The sequence below is a fragment of the Sinohyriopsis cumingii genome, chromosome 14 (assembly GCF_028554795.1).
Source record: "Sinohyriopsis cumingii isolate HCF-2022 chromosome 14, ASM2855479v2, whole genome shotgun sequence".
Taxonomy (NCBI): Eukaryota; Metazoa; Mollusca; class Bivalvia; order Unionida; family Unionidae; genus Sinohyriopsis; species Sinohyriopsis cumingii.
Window position 1 is genome coordinate 146,047 of NC_142974.1, and position 20,662 is coordinate 166,708.

The 20,662-nt window shown below is 35.4% G+C and overlaps 1 protein-coding gene across 1 annotated transcript in view; it reads left to right on the forward strand.

The window, feature by feature from the left end:
• LOC149783064 (sacsin-like) overlaps positions 1 to 17,422 on the forward strand; it is a 30,292-nt gene extending 12,870 nt beyond the window's left edge. The window contains exons 6-8 of the mRNA XM_089933339.1: positions 508 to 11,534; positions 12,528 to 12,839; positions 14,524 to 17,422. Coding sequence (XP_089789465.1) covers positions 508 to 11,534; positions 12,528 to 12,818 — 11,318 coding nt within the window. The 3' untranslated portion in view covers positions 12,819 to 12,839; positions 14,524 to 17,422. The remainder of the gene's footprint in view (positions 1 to 507; positions 11,535 to 12,527; positions 12,840 to 14,523) is intronic.
• The last annotated feature ends 3,240 nt before the right edge of the window (positions 17,423 to 20,662 follow it).

A 20,662-nucleotide genomic window follows, 5' to 3' on the forward strand; every position in this document is an offset into this window, starting at 1 on the left:
AGGACGCCTAAAGCGATGGACACTGTGCACCCCACCCTTCAAATCCTGGGATGCGCATTTTAAGAAACAAATGGAGATAATAGTGTATAATATACTAATAGTGCTATAGAACTGAGGTAATATAGTTTGTTCAACGTGTTTGCCACCTTAACCTTGTCATGTATGCTGTATTATCCTAATATACTTGGACATGCTGAAGTAACTGATGACAGTATTAAGATGTTTGAATATGTGGTTAACCTGAAGGATATGGAGCACCATGGAGATTTCCCTTCCTACTATTAGTGTCATTTATCATTGATATACACTCATTATCTACCAGCATTTGTTTACAATAAATACCAAATGTATTCCGAACTATGTTACAGTAGTGGCCTTCAAATCCTACATTGCGAAATATTTTCCTTTGGCCACTTTTTAAATTACATTATCTCTATCCATGAAAAATCCATTGCATTATTAAGCAAATCTTTGCTGCTAGAACTGATGATATAATTTATTTTATAGGCTTATACCAGATACAGCCTATGGACACTGAAGCATTTCGGGTTATGCTGGAGACAGTAATTCAACAGCACATTGGCTCCACATGTCCACCAACTGTAAGGCCATTTTCAATTTTAACTGGCAGCTGGATTCAAAAGGTATGGGAACATATTTTCTCACATAAATATGATGTGAGATACTTTGAACACATGTCACTGATTCCTTTGGTTATAAGTGGCTCCTGGTCAGATGTGCAAGAAATGGAATTATACCAACTTACAAACTTCCTGATCGTGAAACAGATACAGAATGTACCCAGTCTGAATGAAGATGTCTACAGATGCTTGGAACTTTTATCTATCAAAGTACTTCCTTCCCTTCCAGAGTGGCTTCAGAGATCACATATTTTACAGTACATACATTATTCCACAGTTAATGACATAATTCAGCTGTTAGACAAGCTTTACCTCTCTCAAAACAGGGAGAATCTCATTTCTAATTTCAATAGATCATGTGAAGATGGACTAAAGGAAGAATTTGTCCGTTTTCTGGCAGGTTGTACATCCTGGACTTCCAACAGCAAAACTTTTGTGAGGCACCTTAAATTATTTACAGAGAGTGGTTCAATTAGTAGGAATGTCTCACTTCAGGAGATTGCAGCTTTCACCACAGTTGCAAACTTTCCAGTCAAGTTTCCTCGACCAATAATCACTGGAAGTTATGATGAATGTCGCTTAGCTATTGCACTCGAGGCAACCGAATTGGATAGAAAAAATTTGGTCATGGAGACTTTACAAATTATGCAAGGTACGACCTACAGATTATCTGAAAAGAAAACGTTCATGCAGTACTTTATTCGAAATATCAGAGAATTTGAAGGTGACCAAAGTATATTGAAAATGGCTAGCAGTGTTTCTTTTCTCGAGTCAAACATAACAAATGCCATTTGTTCACCGGCAGATCTATTTGACCTAAAGGATACTCGGTTGCAGAAACTATTTTGTGGTGAAAACCGCTTTCCAGTGGAAAACTGTTTCCAAACCGATGCAGATATTGTAGCCTTAAAGATGCTTGGCTTAAAGACTTACAATGACTTGTCTGCCACAGAATTGTATGAAACAGCTCAGCTTATGGAGAGCTGGTGCAACGATGAAAATGCAAGACATCTAGTTCCTGTAAAGGCAGATCAATTTCTAGAGGTTTTGAATGAGAAACCTTCACTCCTAAATTCTTGTGTGGCCGGAGAAACTCTAAAGGTAAAGTTGATATATATCAAGTGCATGCCGCATGCAAAATCAAAAGATCGAAGCTTTCCATCTGTATTGCAATGGTATCAACAACAAGATGAATTATGTAGACCTTCTGAATTACGGCTGATCCAGTTTTCTACATTAGTTGGGTCAACGATGCCACTAATTGACTGCCAGAGCAAGGAGTTGTCAGAAGCGTTTGGATGGAACCATAACCCACCCCAAGATAAAGTTTTGGAACAGTTGACATTGCTGATTAATGTGTATGAAATTAGTTATAAACCAGAACTCTTGCCAGTGTTAAATGAAATATACCAGGAGCTCAGTAAATACAGCATTCATGACTTACTGCTGGATGAAAACTTCAAAACTCTCATTCAAAATGGTTGTATTTGGAGAGGAGATGGATTTTCATCACCACAAGAGATTTTCCTTGACTCAAAAATAAATGACCTTGACCTAACTCCTTACTTATACAGACTTCCTGAGGAGTTTAAAAGGTTACATTCTTTGTTTCTAGGATTAGGTTGCAACAAGGAACAGAATGTTGATGTTTTTCTGAAGATACAAGTTCAAATCAAAGAAAAATATGCATCTGGGAAACATTCTCAAGATGACGTGAAGAAAGATTTGTCAGTATTGATCAGCATTCTCAACAGACTGAGACAGGAAAAGGGCAAGCTACAAGACCAGTTAGACAGGATCCTTTTCCCCATTCACTGTGGCAATGAGTCAACTTTAACCCTGAAACCAGGACCAGAGTGCACATATTGTAATGCACAATGGCTCCGAGATATGACACAAGACGATGAAGAAACAGACATATTCTATGTTCATGAAGATGTATCAAACATGACAGCTGAAGAGTTGGGTGTAAAATCTCTGACACAACAGCTTCTATCAGACACTGAGGAACTTGCTATAGAGGAATGGGGTCAGCAAGAATTACTTACTACAAGATTACATCGTCTGCTTAAAGAGGGATATCAGGATGGATTTTCGGTTCCAAAAGAGATTGTGCAGAATGCTGATGATGCAGGAGCAAAGACTGTATATTTTCTCTATGATGAGAGAGAAAATGAGGATGCGAAAATCAATCTTTTAGATGAAGGTATGGCAGAATGTCAAGGTCCAGCCTTCTGGGCATACAATGATGCCATATTCCAAGAGAAAGATTTCAAAAACATCACTAAGTTGAATGGAGCAACAAAAGAAGCCGAACTGGAAAAAATTGGAAAGTTTGGCTTAGGTTTTTGTTCTGTTTATAATCTGACTGATGTACCCAGCTTTATCAGTGGCAGTAATATAGTTATTTTGGATCCCCACAAATCTCACCTTGGAAAAGCCTTACCTGGCTCAAGTCCAGGTATGAGAATAGACTTTGCAAAGATGAAAAATCTGAAAATGATGAAGAGGCTTAAATATCAGTTTAAGCCATTTCAGAATGTCTTTGGATGCAATACATCATGTGCTTTTGAGGGTACACTCTTTCGTTTTCCACTTCGAACTGCATTCCAGGCTGAAAGAAGTGAAATAAGTAAGAAGAGTTATTCTAAAAAGGAATGTCAGGATCTCTTGCATATGACAATGCAATATGCTGGAAATTTGTTGTTGTTCACGCAACATATCCAGGAGATAAAAATCTTGCATCTGCCTGCAGATTGCAAAGATCCAAACGAAGCTAAAGTGATATTTTCAATAACCAAAGAACATTTTCAAGGACAAGCACAAGATTCAAATAATGAAACAGTTCTTTCGCATGTGTCAAAATTGAAATCAACAAGTGATTTGAGATCCCATCCACTAAAAAGGCTGCAAAAAATTGTCATAAAGGAAACAATAGAACAGCATGCTGGATATATTCTACCATCATTGAAAAAACAGGCTGGAATGTCAGTAAGTGCTTCATGGCTAATTTCTTGGGCTACAGGGACAGACAAATCTGTTGAAAAAATATTTAGAGATGTTGTTGGGGCGCTCCCTCTTGGCGCAGTTGCTGTGCCATTTGAAATGCGAGCGAATCAGTTATGCCCATTGCAGCTAAAGGATTTGCCATTTGGCTTTTATAAAAATGGTCATTTGTTCTGTTTCTTACCGCTTCCTATCTCATGCGATTTACCAGTGCACATCAATGGGTGTTTTGCTTTGACGTCAGACCGCCGGCAACTGATGACATCGACCGAAGATGACAAAAAGCTTCAATGCAGCAGCTGGAACAAGGCTTTGATTCAAGATGCATTAATAAACGCATATTTATATTTGCTTGAAGGAATCAGGGAACATAGTCCTGCCCCTGAATATCAATACTACTCCCTGTGGCCTTTGAAATGCCAGAACACTGACCTACCTGTCAGAGAACATTTCATAAAGAAATTAGTAGAACTTAATTCAAGACTATTTTACAGGGATGTACATTGGGAGAGCTTCAGCAACTGTATATTTCTGGATCCAACACTTCGAAATGACAAGACCATCGGAGAAGCAGTATTCGAAACATTGCTAACATTTTATTCCGGAGTGAGTTCAGTTGTCATGGAATTGCCTTGTCATGTAATGGACAATCTCAAAGTCTATTACCCAAATGAGTTGAGAGAAAGAATTGTGTCCAAAGAACAATTTTTCCTAAGTGTTTTTCTTCCAAACATAGAGAACGAATTTTGGAACCAGTCAGAGGCAAATATCAACAAGAGGGACAAAATTGTTATTCACTTTCTTGGGTTTGAAAATGAAGCAGTGAGAAAGGTTCTTTCCAGTGCAAGATGCATTCCATGTGAACCCAGTGGTGCCCTTAAACGTCCTATAGATCTGGTTAATCCACTTGGCAAATTGAGTGATATGTTTAGTGATAATGATGAGGTATTTCCAAGAGGTAAAAATACCTTTAGGCAAAAAAAAATTACTGAACTTCTTGTTGGTTTAGGAATGATGGATCATTACCTGCCTTTCACTTTACTTCAGGATAGGTGTCAGTCTGTCTTACAGTTGGCACAGATGTGTGGACAATGTGCAATCGAGCGTTGCTCTAAGATTTTGAAATATCTCAGTGAATATAATGTTCAAAGAGAACTTGAGAAGAATCAAACCCATATTCAAACACTTAGAAATATCACATTTTTGCCCGTTCTTCAGAAACCATCAAATTGGCAGTTTTCTTGGAAAGGACACACAATTACACAGATAATCACAAATACATGTCACAGAAATCATCCTTCTAAAACAATCAGACTTGCTTCCTCTGCAAATCTGTTTGCACTAGGCACTGAAAAACTGGTGGGTTGTGTGGAGCTAGTCTTCGATGAAAAATCTGTTCTAGTTTTCGAGTCAAGAATCCAGTTAAGAGATGTCTACAAACTTTTAAGTTTCCAAGGATCAACAAAGAGCGATGTTCCGTATGAAACAGTGGTTCAGCAGTTGAAAATGGTTGCACGTGAATACAAACAGAATAAATCAAAAGATACAAGTAAGTATTGTCAATCAATTCTGCATGAGATCTATTCTTTTCTAGATAAACAGTGTGAAAATTCAGAGGAAATAAGAAATGCATGTTTTCGAGATCTTTCAAACGAACGCGTCATCTTACTTGCAGATCAAATAATAGATTCCTCAAGAATTGCCTTTCATTTAAAGCATAACTGTTCACCTGTCCTTCATAGTCTTACAAAGACAGACTTGGCAAAATATAGGCACTTGTGGAAAGCAATAGGGGTTAAAGAGCATTTTGACTTTGAAGATATTATGAGGGTCGTAGGAGAAAAAAAGATGCAATTTGGACCAATACCATTATCAGCTGAGGACATTGAACTTGTTCATGAATTGCTATCAGCACTAAAAGATTCAATGGAGCATAAAGGTATTGAATATGCACATATTGATAAATCCCTCTTAATCGACATAGTAGCTCCAGACACGGATGGAATATTAAGGGAAACAAACTCTTTGTGTCTTGACGACAGTGAATTTGAGACTGGTCCAGATACAAAAATAGTACATCACACAATATCACCCAGTCTGGCTCTAGCATTGGGTGTGAAAACAAAACGAAGAAAATGCTTTGATGACTTTTCGTGTCTCATCCCAAGTGGACAGAAAGAAAAGCTAGTTACCCGACTAAGAGGAATTCTGTCTGCGTATCCATGTGATGATGGAATAATGAAGGAGTTGTTACAGAATGCTGATGATGCACAAGCATCTGAGATACATTTCATTAAGGACTTTCGAACACATGGATGTAGGAAGATATTTGATCAGAGGTTTGAGCCTCTACAAGGTCCGGCTCTGTGTGTGTTTAATAATAGTGCCTTCACACAAAAAGATGTACAGGGCATACATGAGTTGGGCCTTGGAAGCAAGCGTGAGGACCCGTTAAAAACTGGTCAATATGGAGTTGGGTTCAATGCAGTATACCACTTGACTGATGCCCCATCATTTCTTACAAAGGGTCCTGAGCTTGAACGTGGGGAAATATTGTGTGTGTTTGACCCTACATGTCAATATTTACCCAAAGTGGATGAACGGAACCCTGGAGTGCAGTGTGTAGTTGATAAAGTCCGAAACAATTACCCTGATGTATTAATAGGTTATCTAGAGGAAACCTTCTTCAAAGCGAATGTGGGAACAATGTTTCGTTTCCCACTCAAGAAAACACCAAACACAACACATATATCATCAACGCAAGTGGATGAGGAAGAAGTCAATAAAATATTATGGAAGTTTCGTGATGATGTCTTTGATGCACTTCTTTTTGTAAAACATGTGTCCAAGATAACCGTGTCCAATATTTCCTCTGGGGAACTAGTAGAAGAATATAGAGTGGAAATAACAATGTCAAATGAGGACAAGAGGAAGAGAGACGATTTTTTTCAGTTTGTTCGAGAAGTTTCCAGTCAATACAAACAAGACAAAACAAGTATCATTAATATGTCAGCCAAGGAGATTGGTTATACAGTGGCTGTGACAGATGGAAAATTGATATCCAAATCCTTTTATGTAGTCCAAAGAATAGGATTCAAGGAAGGATTCGAACTTCCAAACACTGTGAAGCATGCATTGAAAGAGAAGGATTTAGGTCAGCTTCCTTTGTGCGGCGTGGCAGTTGTTATTCCAAACGTAGAAGCATTGTGCCAAGAATCTGAGAAAAAGAAAGAGCCTTATCATACAGTATATAAGAGAGACAATATTATGCCAGCATCTGAAAATGGCAGAGCTTTCTGTTTTCTTCCCTTGCCACTGAGAACTGGATTACCATGTCACGTAAATGGACATTTTGTTTTAGACCATGAATCAAGACGATCACTGTGGAATGAAGATAAGGGCTATCGTCATGATTGGAATCATTCTCTTTTTCAAGCTATTGTATCACCAGCTTACATTTCAGCTTTGTTGTTTTTGAAGCAGCACATATTTGGAGACAAACATGAAAGGTCAAATGAATTGACTCGTAGATTATTAGGAGCTTTTCATTCTCAGTTTCCTCTGCTGCACCTGGCCAAAGATGATGATTGGAAGGCCATTGTACAATTCTTGTATCGTGTGATGATAGAGGATGAGGTGGAGCTTTTCCCAGTTGTGCAAGAATCAATAGTTAACTCTCAGTCAGTTGGCTGCATTAAGGAGACACGGTTAGACTGGGTAGCCTTACAGAAATCAGGGAACCTATTTCCAGCATATTTTCATGAATTGAGACCTCAGTTAGCGAGTATTCTGAAAGGATTAGGAATGAAACTTGTTGATTCTCCTTTAGAAATTAAGAAATCAATACAGGACTCGGGAAGTCAAATTGAAGAAGTTAGTCCCAATGCTGTTGCAAAATTTCTTAAGTCACACCATTCAATAGAACAAGACAGATGCAGCTTGCAAATAAATGTACCAATCTCAAGCACAAGACTAGGTACTGCTGACAGGGTACAAATGGTAATACGATATCTAGAGGGTATGCCAAATTTCACCGAAGAAATCGACCAGCTACCTCTTCTTCTCACGAATGATGATGTCTTAAGATTATTTTTATCAAACCGACCCATTATTATCTCGGACTTCTGCGATCTATTTAGGTGCTCCTCTGAACATTTCTTGCATCACAAATTGGTTGCTATGTGCCATTCTAAGAATTTCAAAGATAGTGGAGTTTTATGTGAGCTCAGTGTTCAAAAGTTTGAACAGCTATTGCCATCAACAGTAAAACCTCAACTATATAAAGCCGGAAAAGATATACTTTGCAGCAAGTTATCCAACAGTGTTCCAAACAAGTTATGGATTGTCCGGCTCTGGGAATTTCTGTACGAAAGATCTGTGAAATATTCCGATTTTGGATTGGCCAGTATTGACGATAGTGTTTTCAAGCAAAATGTGAAAACGCTAGAACATTGGAGCTTTCTACCAGTGAAACAAAATAATAAAGACACCCTTCTTTTGAAGCCTATTAATCAAGGGTTCACAATTGTTGATTTGTGCTCCTTTGAGGTGAAATCTGATCTCAGGAGTGCTTTTGAAGGTCTGAACCTTCCAAGAATCGACACAAGTATATTTAATGAAGGTCGACACAGCTGTTTAGCAAGTATGTTGAACTCTCTAGTGGCATCTAATAGAGAACCACTAAAACTTCTGAATTGCTTGTATTACCACAAAGAAAAAATCAGAAATGCAAATTTGACAATTCAGCAATGCAATTCCTTTCTTGTGTTATGCTTGAGGCATATGGGTACACTCAAAGAGGTTGCAGAAGAATGGTGGATACTTGATCGTATTAAAGCATTGCCTTTGCATGTCACACAACAGGGGACTGCTACAAGTCTTGATGAGAATAAAAAAGTGCTTGTCATCCCAACTGGAATGCCAACAGATGGCATTGGTGAATGGGCAACAAACACAGGACATATTCTTCTTCGACAGAATTCAGAACTCAGCGAACTTCACAAATTATTAGGATGCACATATTCATGTACAATAGGCATCTATCATTCCAAAATCCTACCCAGATTTGACGCGCTGCCTCAGTGCCATCACAGTCAGCATTTGGTGTACATCAAAGAAATGCTTCTGCAAACATCATATTTCCATGTGACATTCAATGAAGAGCAAACAAAATTAATACATGTTCTAAAATCAACTGCATTTATTTCAACAGCTGATGGTTTGAAGCATGCATCAGACTTTTACGATCCTTTTCATTCTGTCTTCTCCTATATGTGTGATGAGGGTGACTTCCCCCCTGCACCCTTTAATGCTTTCTTTTGGAACAGTTTTATGAAACTTGTTGGATTAAGGACAGAAGTCACAGAAGACAAATTTGTTGAGTTTGCAGAAAAATTAGCTTGGGAAGGTGCCATTTGTGTTACAGAAACTGTTATGGACAAGTGTAGAGTTCTCATTGAATTTTTATTTAACTCGTATACTTCAACGTTCAGAAAGAACACATATGAAAGATTAGCAAGAATAAAATTTATTCCAGTGCACATTGTCTCGAAGGAACTGTTATCCATATGCAGCCAGTATTCTGATTCTGCAAGTCTTATCTGCTTTTCAGGCTCCATATCAGCTTCCTTTGAACGATTATGCTGGACAAGCGTACCACTGCTTCCATTGTGGATTGGTACAGAATCAGAGGGTTGGAGAGATCTGTCACCAAAGTTAGGTGTATACTCAAAACCACCAATTGATAGGGTTGTTGCACATTGTCAAAACATTTGTGATACTCAAAAGAAGGCTCTGTCAGGACGGGATCAGGAAATGTTCAATATGGAGCTGTTAAAAACCATTTTGGAACCTGTTTATGCCTACTTGTTCCAACATAAAAACTCGTATCCTGAAATGAAAGGAAGACTAAAACATACTCCTGTGGTATTGATCCCAGACAATCGCATTCTTCTGCCTGTCAGCAACATTGTTATAGATCTAAGCGAAGAAGATACAGTTGAACCCTACTTGTGTAGGGCCCCTTCATACTACGGGAAATATCATGACCTCTTTGTTTATTTGGGTGCTGCAGAAAAGGTGACATGTAATCATTATTTCATGGTTTTGGAGTCAATATATCGGCAACAGAAAGAGCCTAACACAAAGCTTTTACCTAATGAGGTTGTAATTGTGAAGACAGCCATTGCAAATCTTGTGAAGCTGCTGAGAAGAATGGCAGATAAACAAAAAGATCAAGAAGTTGGGACCCTGTATCTTCCCAATCGGGAATTAATACTAAAGGATGCCAGGAGTTTGATAGTATCAGACCTGAAGTCAACCGAAGAGAGACTCTTAGAATGTAACTTGGATTTCTTTGTTGGATTCCCTGAACTTAAGATAGATGTCTTAGACCCACGACCAATTGTGAATGCTCTTCCAGAATGTTGTCGTCCCAGACTGCTGTCAGAAATCGCAGTGGAAGAGATCGACATGTCTAACATTACTATCTTGGAAAGCAAAAATGCTGAAAGCATAGAACAGTATCTTCATTCCACTGAGTTTTTGGATGGCATTCTGAGGCTTGTAAAACATATGAAAACTGAAGTGAACAGGCCATTTACAAGGGACGATGAGGAGAAAATATATGCTCAAGTGCAAAGTTTATCGGTTAGAGAAGTCATTGGGCTTTACAAATACTTAATGTTTGATGGGCAAATGGTACAGTGTTCAAAGGAGACGGAAACCTGGTTCATTCAGGAGAAAACTGTTGAAAACACAGTACATTACACTATGTATTTTCAGTCTGATGATGAAAATAATCCGAGTAATGAACACTTTTTAAATATGGTTCAGCCTGGAATAATTGAGATGATCAAAAACTGCATTGAACACTTACTTGAAATAAAACTGACAAAGATTCAAGTACTGTATGATATGTTAAACTGCTATAAAGGCAACAGAAGTATCGATAAGGTACTTGATAAACATCGTATTGATCCATTTGATCGTCCTCAAAGTTTGTCGCGCTCTGTATTCCCTCCTCCTGGGACATACGTTCCAAAAGAATTTCATCCTTTCCTTGAGCAAGGGTTTTCAGAATTCCAAAGATATGAATATCATTCTTTAGCATACGAACTTGAAGATGATATTGATGCATCTGACAGTGCTGAACCTGTCTACATCTATGTTCACATTATTCATCCATTGCAATCAGAAGAACCAGGTACATTTGGAATAAAACAGCAGTACTTGATCGACATTGGATATCCTGCAAGAGAACACATTAGAGTATATGGGTACACATTATTTAAATTTGAACGAAAGCCAGACGCAACAACGCAAGATCTGTTACCAACCGATAATGTGACTGTTGGATCTCTCCCCTTTGATGACATTTGTCACCAAATCAAGAATATTCTTCGAGAAGCAAGGAGCCTACCAACAGAAGAGCATCATCGCATTTTGAGACGTCTTATGCTGAAGTGGCATCCAGACAGGAATATTGGAGAAGAAAACTACTGCACTAGAATATTTGTGTATATTGGTGAAGTTGTGTCGAGATTAGACAGTGGACAATCACTAGATGATGTAAGCATCAATACTAACAACTGTGAGAGAAGGGATGTCTTTACAGGTACAGTGTATGAGAATCTTGGCAGAAGAGTTAATAGGAGAAGTGAACAATATAGGCAGCAACACAGCGAACATCAACATACTTTCTACCAGGCGCATAGAAGAAAACATCGTGCTTATCGAGGTTCGATTCCCTATCTTCCAGCCCCCGACCAACCTAATGCTCGACGCTGGATACTACAGGCAAAGAATGACCTTGTATCAGCTAAGGTTTTCAATCCCTTGGCCAAAAGTGTTCCAGCGTTCAATTGGATCTGTTACCATTGTCAGCAGGTAAGATCTCATTCATTGATTTATTTCATCTTACGAACAACCACATGTGAAAGGTCATAGTAGGGAACTATTTAATTGATTGTCACTATTGCCTTATTTATCTTTTACCAAAGTGCTCTTCTACAAGCTCATAATTGTATCATTCCATAAGATGGAAAGTTCCAAGACATCTTAAACAGAGCAACAAACACCATTTTTCAGCACATGATAGGCTATGCATGGCGGCCAGTATTAATGATGGAGGAAGAACCTGGGAAAACCCCGGGAAGAGCCACCGACCCACGAGAAGCTACTGGCAAGCTTTCTCACATACCCACATAGGCTGAATCCTAGACTCGAACCCAGACAGACAGAGGTGAGATGGCAGTGACCCATAATGGAGAGCGCTTTAGACCACTCGGCCAGTCAGGGCCCCTTGAATATATTTCATTCTGGGATGTTCACATTCAAACTTATGATTTTGTAGTTAAGGTAACATGTTTTATAGCAAATGTTTTTTGCATGCTGGACATGAAGGTACTACAGTAGAACCTGTCTTGAAAGATGACCCCTTCTGCCAAAAAATAATGGTCTCTCAAGACAGGTGATCTCTCATAACAGGTTGTAACACTATATGATCAATAAATCTGTGCATGGAGATTCTGGTATCTCAAAACAGATGGTCTCTCATAGCAGTGGTTTCTCAAGACAGGTTTTACTGTACCATTGTTTGCTATGTTTTGCTTCATTATATGATATGCCTTGACTTAGACATTGGTGATGTAATAATGATAGAAGAACTACAGTGTATCAGGCACCGTTCATTGCAAGCAAGTATCTGCAAGGGAATAAAGGAACAACTTTGAACCAGAGAATAAAATCATTCCCTTGTGTTTTGACACATTTTTGCGCATAAAATACCTTGTATTATCACTATAAACAAACCACATTTGCACATTTTACACATTTGTCAAAGCTAAATTGCATATATAAATTATCTCCTACCTACAATAGGCGACTGAGAAAGCTCTGAAAGCTGCCGTGTACGCAAAAGATGCAAACAAAGTGGATCTGAAGAGTCACCAGCTTGCCAACATTGCTACAAAAGGTGGTTTGAGCCAAGATCTTGTTCATTTAGCCATGAATCTCCAGTCCTGTCTAGGAGAACACACCAGAATGAGGTACCCTGACCCCATTGCCAGAACTCCGGTTCCATCAGAACTGTATACAGATGTTCAGGCGAGAATTGCCCTTGAAATAGCAGAGAATGTTGTTCAGTTGGTGGATGAAAATTACCTCAGCTAAAAGTCATCTCAAGTGCACACGGTATGATATTTTTGATATATAATGTAAATATGTATCATTTTAGTAAAATGTGACCATGGTTGAATGTCACAAGACTAAAACAATTTGTGCCTTACTCACATTTCATACATAAAACAAACTTTGCTTATTAAGCAAAGTTTATTTACATTTATGCTCAAAATGTTAGGATGTATTATATGCTATGTTCATTGGTAGCATTTCCATATTAAAAGATCTGGTGTTTATTACATGCAAACTGAAAATTAGTCATTCAGTCAAAGGCATTAGTTAATTCTGAATGAAGGTTATTGGCATTTGTAAACTACCAACCAACATGAAAACCAGAGCAGAAAACTGGAGTTTCTCATTTATGAGTGAACATATTCTCAACAAGCACATAATTGTCATTCCTGACATCTAATCTGTCTTATGCTGTCTGCAAAGTATCATGCATACAGCTTGACAAAATATATGTTACAAATGTGTGTGTGTGATTTGGATTTTTAGCATAGCTCTAACAATTTTTCAGTCATATTGCTATGATGTTTGCAGTATGTCAGTTTCTAGTGATATATAGCACATGGGCATCATGCTACAGACATGTAGCATCATGTCCCACCTAGCCACATTATTCTGACACCAGGCCAACTAGTCCTCACACTAACCTCTTAATGCTGAGCGCCAAGCAAGGGAGCTGCTAGTACCATTTTTATGTCTTTGTTTAGACTCAGCTGAGGTTCAAACCCGCGACATCCCACATCCAAGTCATATGATCTAACCTCTTAGGCAACCAGAGTGGTCTATTACAATGTAAAAAGAGATTTATCTTAGTGGTTTCATATCAGAAACTTAATAAGACAAAATCTTCTGAACTTTGATTTTTGAAGAAATATAATTTTGTAACAAGTATGCTGTGCTAGTTACTAATCAGACTTTAGATAATGATGGCATAAAATACTTGTTATGTTTAGTTAAAGTGTTGTATATGAACAAAAATATATGGTTTTCTATACACTGCTTTAAACATTTGGTCACACCTTGGACAGTAATGATGGAAAATATGCACATAGCATAATGAGAATTTAGAAAAACATAACGATAATTTATATGAGTCATGGCTAATAACAATAATTACATTTAGAAAAACATAACGATAATTTATATGAGTCATGGCTAATAACAATAATTACATTTAGAAAAACATAACGATAATTTATATGAGTCATGGCTAATAACAATAATTACATTTAGAAAAACATAACGATAATTGATATGAGTCATGGCTAATAACAATAATTACATTTAGAAAAACATAACGATAATTGATATGAGTCATGGCTAATAACAATAATTACATTTAGAAAAACATAACGATAATTTATATGAGTCACGGCTAATAACAATAATTACATTTAGAAAAACATAACGATAATTGATATGAGTCATGGCTAATAACAATAATTACATTTAGAAAAACATAACGATAATTTATATGAGTCATGGCTAATAACAATAATTACATTTAGAAAAACATAACGATAATTGATATGAGTCATGGCTAATAACAATAATTACATTTAGAAAAACATAACGATAATTTATATGAGTCATGGCTAATAACAATAATTACATTTTTGACATTATTATCATGGATGAATTAAAAGAAACATTATTTTCATTATGGTTTTCTTACGGACTTTTGCAGTGAACTATGTATGCCTTCCTGACATTGAGTGACAGGGCAGTCCTTCCCATCATTACAAATTCTACGGGAAACTGTTGTAACTCGTATTATTTTGGGATGTCATGTATGAAGATTCTCAATGGAGAGAATTTAAGAGCTGATAATGATGAAGAAGCCTTCCATGCTTGAATTGTAAGGTCACAAAATCTCTACATTGTAAGTATTGTAAATATACATCATTGTTGTGATGTAATATATTTCAGTAATTCTTTTTGAAGCTTCCTCATGATGTGTATCATGAACTCACCAAGTATTATAGTTCATGTTGTAAATAATATATCTCTAGCGGATAGATCAACAACAAAAATGATATGCATGTTGTACGTATGAAATGATTTTTTTGATTCTGTCGAAGGAGATGCAATTAATAATCCCACTTAAATTTTAACCTTGTTAAATGTTTAAATTTTTATATTGCTTTTTTATGACAATTTTCAGTGTTGTCATCACCCATTTTTATTGCCACAGTTTTGTTCATCTGTACATTTTTCATGAAATCGTTAGTTTCCTCTATTTCTGGACTACTATTACATCTTATGAAAAAGCCATATGCATTAATTTTCCACATTCTCGGTTCATAAGTACAGCAATACCAATGCTAATTTGAGTAAGATTTTTGCTAAACTTTGACAGTAAACGTTATATGTTGAATATCGCGTGGTATTCATAGTGTATTCATATCATTTAAAAGCATAATTACAGCTGTTGTGGTGTATTCATATCATTGAAAAGCATAATTGCAGCTGTTGTAGTGTATTCATATCATTTAATGGCATAATTACAGCTGTTGTAGTGTATACATATCATTGAAAAGCATAATTACAGCTGTTGTAATGTATACATATAGAAAAGCATAATTGCAGCTGTTGTAGTGTATTCATATCATTTAATGGCATAATTTCAGCTGTTGTAGTGTATTCGTATCATGTAATGGCATAATTACAGCTGTTGTAGTGTATTCATATCATTTAATGGCATAATTACAGCTGTTGTAGTGTATTCATATCATTGAAAAGCATAATTACAGCTGTTGCAGTTGCCTTGGACAACTAAATACTTGCATTGCTTTTGCACAATGTCAGGAAAGTTTAGATGACCTACTCTATTTTACAGGCTTTAAACAAGAATCAATGATAACATTTGAAACAGTTTTATATGTGCCCTGATATGTTATATTGTGATATTTCCTAAGATAATTCTACATAAAATATGATTCTCTTGTAGAGATACAATTTTGCAACCAACCTTATTTTTGTCATATATAAAGAACATTGAAAATAGTGATCGTATGTATAACATTTTGTATGTTAGACTAATAAGAAGACTTGGTTGACATGCAACAGTGAACATGATATAAATGTATGCTTTGGGTGATTCATGGTGTTACTTTCAGATTCGTATCATTGTAGTCCAGATAATTGCAGATATGACTTTGTATGATATGCTTATGTCTATTTCCTTGATATGTCTAAGTAATTATCATAAACTACTGACCTGTCAAGAACAAACTATTCAGAAATGTAAGTAGCCAAGACGAAAATATACAGTTAGCTTTTGATGTTGCATGCATGCTTGTGCTTCAGGTGATGAGGTCAGATTACAGAATTTGCCATCTAGATGCATGTATTCTTTTGGATTATTACTAAACACTGTGGTGTTAATTTAGAGTGAAACAAATTATTTAACAAAATCATAAAACAGAATGACTGAGAAGGTATTAAGTGAAGTTCTATATGTGTCCAGATATTTTATATCATGATTTTCCCAAAGAAAATTGTAAATACACCATTATCCTTGCATGGAGGCAAAACTGATAGCCTCATTTTATGAAATGTAAAAACTATGCAAAATAGTGCATGTATGTAATTTTAAAATTGAAAGTTAATCTTTTCATTTAGTTGATATACAGCATTAAAAATGCTGACTTGGATTTGATTTGAACCATGTATTTGTTTGTTTTTATTTTAGTTATGTTCTTTCAAAGATCATGTAGATTGTCAAGACTTTTTCATGTACAAATCGAGGGACAAAATGATCTTTTATTAAAATGGTATGTAACTAGCTAGTTGTACATGTGCATGTATATAGATTCGTTTTTATTCCAGTTTTGTTTCAGTTTACTTTTACTTACTTGAATGGGGATGTTTGTACTACAGGTCAACAAAATGTGCAGGATTTCATGCTGTACAAAAAATATGTGCATCTATATACATCCCATTAAACCAACATGCAAACAGCATACTTCTGACATGTGCACTGAAAAATTGCAAATGCTTAAGTGTGTAACAGTTTGTTAAATGTACTTTGTTCCTAACATTATATAAACCAATAATGGTGTCTACTTTATAGCTATTTGCATTAACTCAGAATGTGGAATGAAACTAATTACAGTTACTTTAGTTGATACCAATCTTAACTTGTGATTATGCACAAAAAACCTCAAACTGAAAGAAAGGCTGTTTCCTCAGATATATGATAGATAGATCCAGATGTCTTAAAAAAGGGATGTATGTTCATTTGGCTTTGACATACCTGCATTTTGTAAGCCTCAAAATCCACAAATATGGACACAACATGAATAAATTCAAATTTAAATTATACTACATTAAACACAGTGAGCAAGCATCTTGCACATTTGCCATGTACGAAAATTATAAATAGTATACACGTCAATATAACTTGACATTGTAATAGTTTGCATGCTATAGCCTCTTTTACTTACTAATAACACATCTATTTACAACATGAAAAATGTATCCATATTTAATAACTCACAACTGTCTGCAATTTGGCTTCAGATTGCAAATGTTGCATCTAGGTGTCTGTGATTATGATTATGAGGATGAATAGTAGCAATCTGAAAACAGGTCATGAAACCTAAACATAATATTGATGTCCTTATGATGTCATTATTGATATCCTTATGATGTCATTATTGATGTCCTTATGATGTCATTATTGATGTCCTTTATGATGTCATTATTGATGTCCTTTATGATGTCATTATTGATATCCTTATGATGTCATTATTGATGTCATTATGATGTCATTATTGATATCCTTATGATGTCATTATTGATATCCTTATGATGTCATTATTGATGTCATTATGATGTCATTATTGATATCCTTATGATGTCATTATTGATGTCCTTATGATTGATATCCTTTATGATGTCGTTATTGATATCCTTATGTTATTATTGATATGCTTATGATGTCATTATTGATGTCATTATTGATGTCCTTATGATGTCATTATTGATGTCCTTATGATGTCATTATTGATATCCTTATGATGTCATTATTGATGTCCTTATGATGCCATTATTGATGTCCTAATGATGTCATTATTGATGTCCCTATTGATATCATTATTGATGTCCTTATGATGTCATTATTGATGTCCTTATGATGTCATTATTGATGTCCTTATGATGTCATTATTGATGTCCCTATTGATATCATTATTGATGTCCTTATGATGTCATTATTGATGTCCTTATGATGTCATTATTGATGTCCCTATTGATATCATTATTGATGTCCTTATGATGTCATTATTGATGTCCTTATGATGCCATTATTGATGTCCCTATTGATATCATTATTGATGTCCTTATGATGTCATTATTGATGTCCTTATGATGTCATTATTGATGTCCTTATGATGTCATTATTGATGTCCTTATGATGTCATTATTGATGTCCTTATGATGCCATTATTGATGTCCTTATGATATCATTATTGATGTCCCTATTGATATCATTATTGATGTCCTTATGATGTCATTATTGATGTCCTTATGATGTCATTATTGATGTCCTTATGATGTCATTATTGATGTCATTATTGATGTCCTTATCATGTCATTATTGATGTCCTTATGATGTCATTATTGATGTCCTTATGATGTCATTATTGATATCCTTATAATGTCATTATTGATGTCCTTATGATGTCATTATTGATATCCTTATGATGCCATTATTGATGTCCATATGATGCCATTATTGATGTCCTTATGTCATTATTGATGTCCTTATGATGCCATTATTGATGTCCTTATGATGTCATTATTGATGTCCTTATGATGTCATTATTGATGTCATTATTGATGTCCTTATGATGTCATTATTGATGTCCTTATGATGTCATTATTGATATCCTTATGATGCCATTATTGATGTCCTTATGATGCCATTATTGATGTCCTTATGATGTCATTATTGATATCCTTATGATGTCATTATTGATGTCCTTATGATGTCATTATTGATGTCCTTATGATGCCATTATTGATGTCCTTATGATGTCATTATTGATGTCCTTATGATGTCATTATTGATATCCTTATGATGTCATTATTGATGTCCTTATGATGTCATTATTGATGTCCTTATGATGTCATTATTGATGTCATTATTGATGTCCTTATGATGTCATTATTGATGTCCTTATGATGCCATTATTGATGTCCTTATGATGTCATTATTGATGTCCTTATGATGTCATTATTGATATCCTTATGATGTCATTATTGATATCCTTATGATGTCATTATTGATGTCCTTATGATGTCATTATTGATGTCCTTATGATGTCATTATTGATGTCATTATTGATGTCCTTATGATGTCATTATTGATGTCCTTATGATGCCATTATTGATGTCCTTATGATGTCATTATTGATGTCCTTATGATGTCATTATTGATATCCTTATGATGTCATTATTGATATCCTTATGATGTCATTATTGATGTCCTTATGATGTCATTATTGATGTCCTTATGATGTCATTATTGATGTCATTATTGATGTCCTTATGATGTCATTATTGATGTCCTTATGATGCCATTATTGATGTCCTAATGATGTCATTATTGATGTCCCTATTGATATCATTATTGATGTCCTTATGATGTCATTATTGATGTCCTTATGATGTCATTATTGATGTCCCTATTGATATCATTATTGATGTCCTTATGATGTCATTATTGATGTCCTTATGATGTCATTATTGATGTCCCTATTGATATCATTATTGATGTCCTTATGATGTCATTATTGATGTCCTTATGATGCCATTATTGATGTCCCTATTGATATCATTATTGATGTCCTTATGATGTCATTATTGATGTCCTTATGATGTCATTATTGATGTCCTTATGATGTCATTATTGATGTCCTTATGATGCCATTATTGATGTCCTTATGATATCATTATTGATGTCCCTATTGATATCATTATTGATGTCCTTATGATGTCATTATTGATGTCCTTATGATGTCATTATTGATGTCCTTATGATGTCATTATTGATGTCATTATTGATGTCCTTATCATGTCATTATTGATGTCCTTATGATGTCATTATTGATATCCTTATGATGTCATTATTGATATCCTTATAATGTCATTATTGATGTCCTTATGATGTCATTATTGATATCCTTATGATGCCATTATTGATGTCCTTATGATGCCATTATTGATGTCCTTATGTCATTATTGATGTCCTTATGATGCCATTATTGATGTCCTTATGATGTCATTATTGATGTCCTTATGATGTCATTATTGATGTCATTATTGATGTCCTTATGATGTCATTATTGATGTCCTTATGATGTCATTATTGATATCCTTATGATGCCATTATTGATGTCCTTATGATGCCATTATTGATGTCCTTATGATGTCATTATTGATATCCTTATGATGTCATTATTGATGTCCTTATGATGTCATTATTGATGTCCTTATGATGCCATTATTGATGTCCTTATGATGTCATTATTGATGTCCTTATGATGTCATTATTGATATCCTTATGATGTCATTATTGATGTCCTTATGATGTCATTATTGATGTCCTTATGATGTCATTATTGATGTCATTATTGATGTCCTTATGATGTCATTATTGATGTCCTTATGATGCCATTATTGATGTCATTATGATGTCATTATTGATGTCCTTATGATGTCATTATTGATATCCTTATGATGTCATTATTGATATCCTTATGATGTCATTATTGATGTCCTTATGATGTCATTATTGATGTCCTTATGATGTCATTATT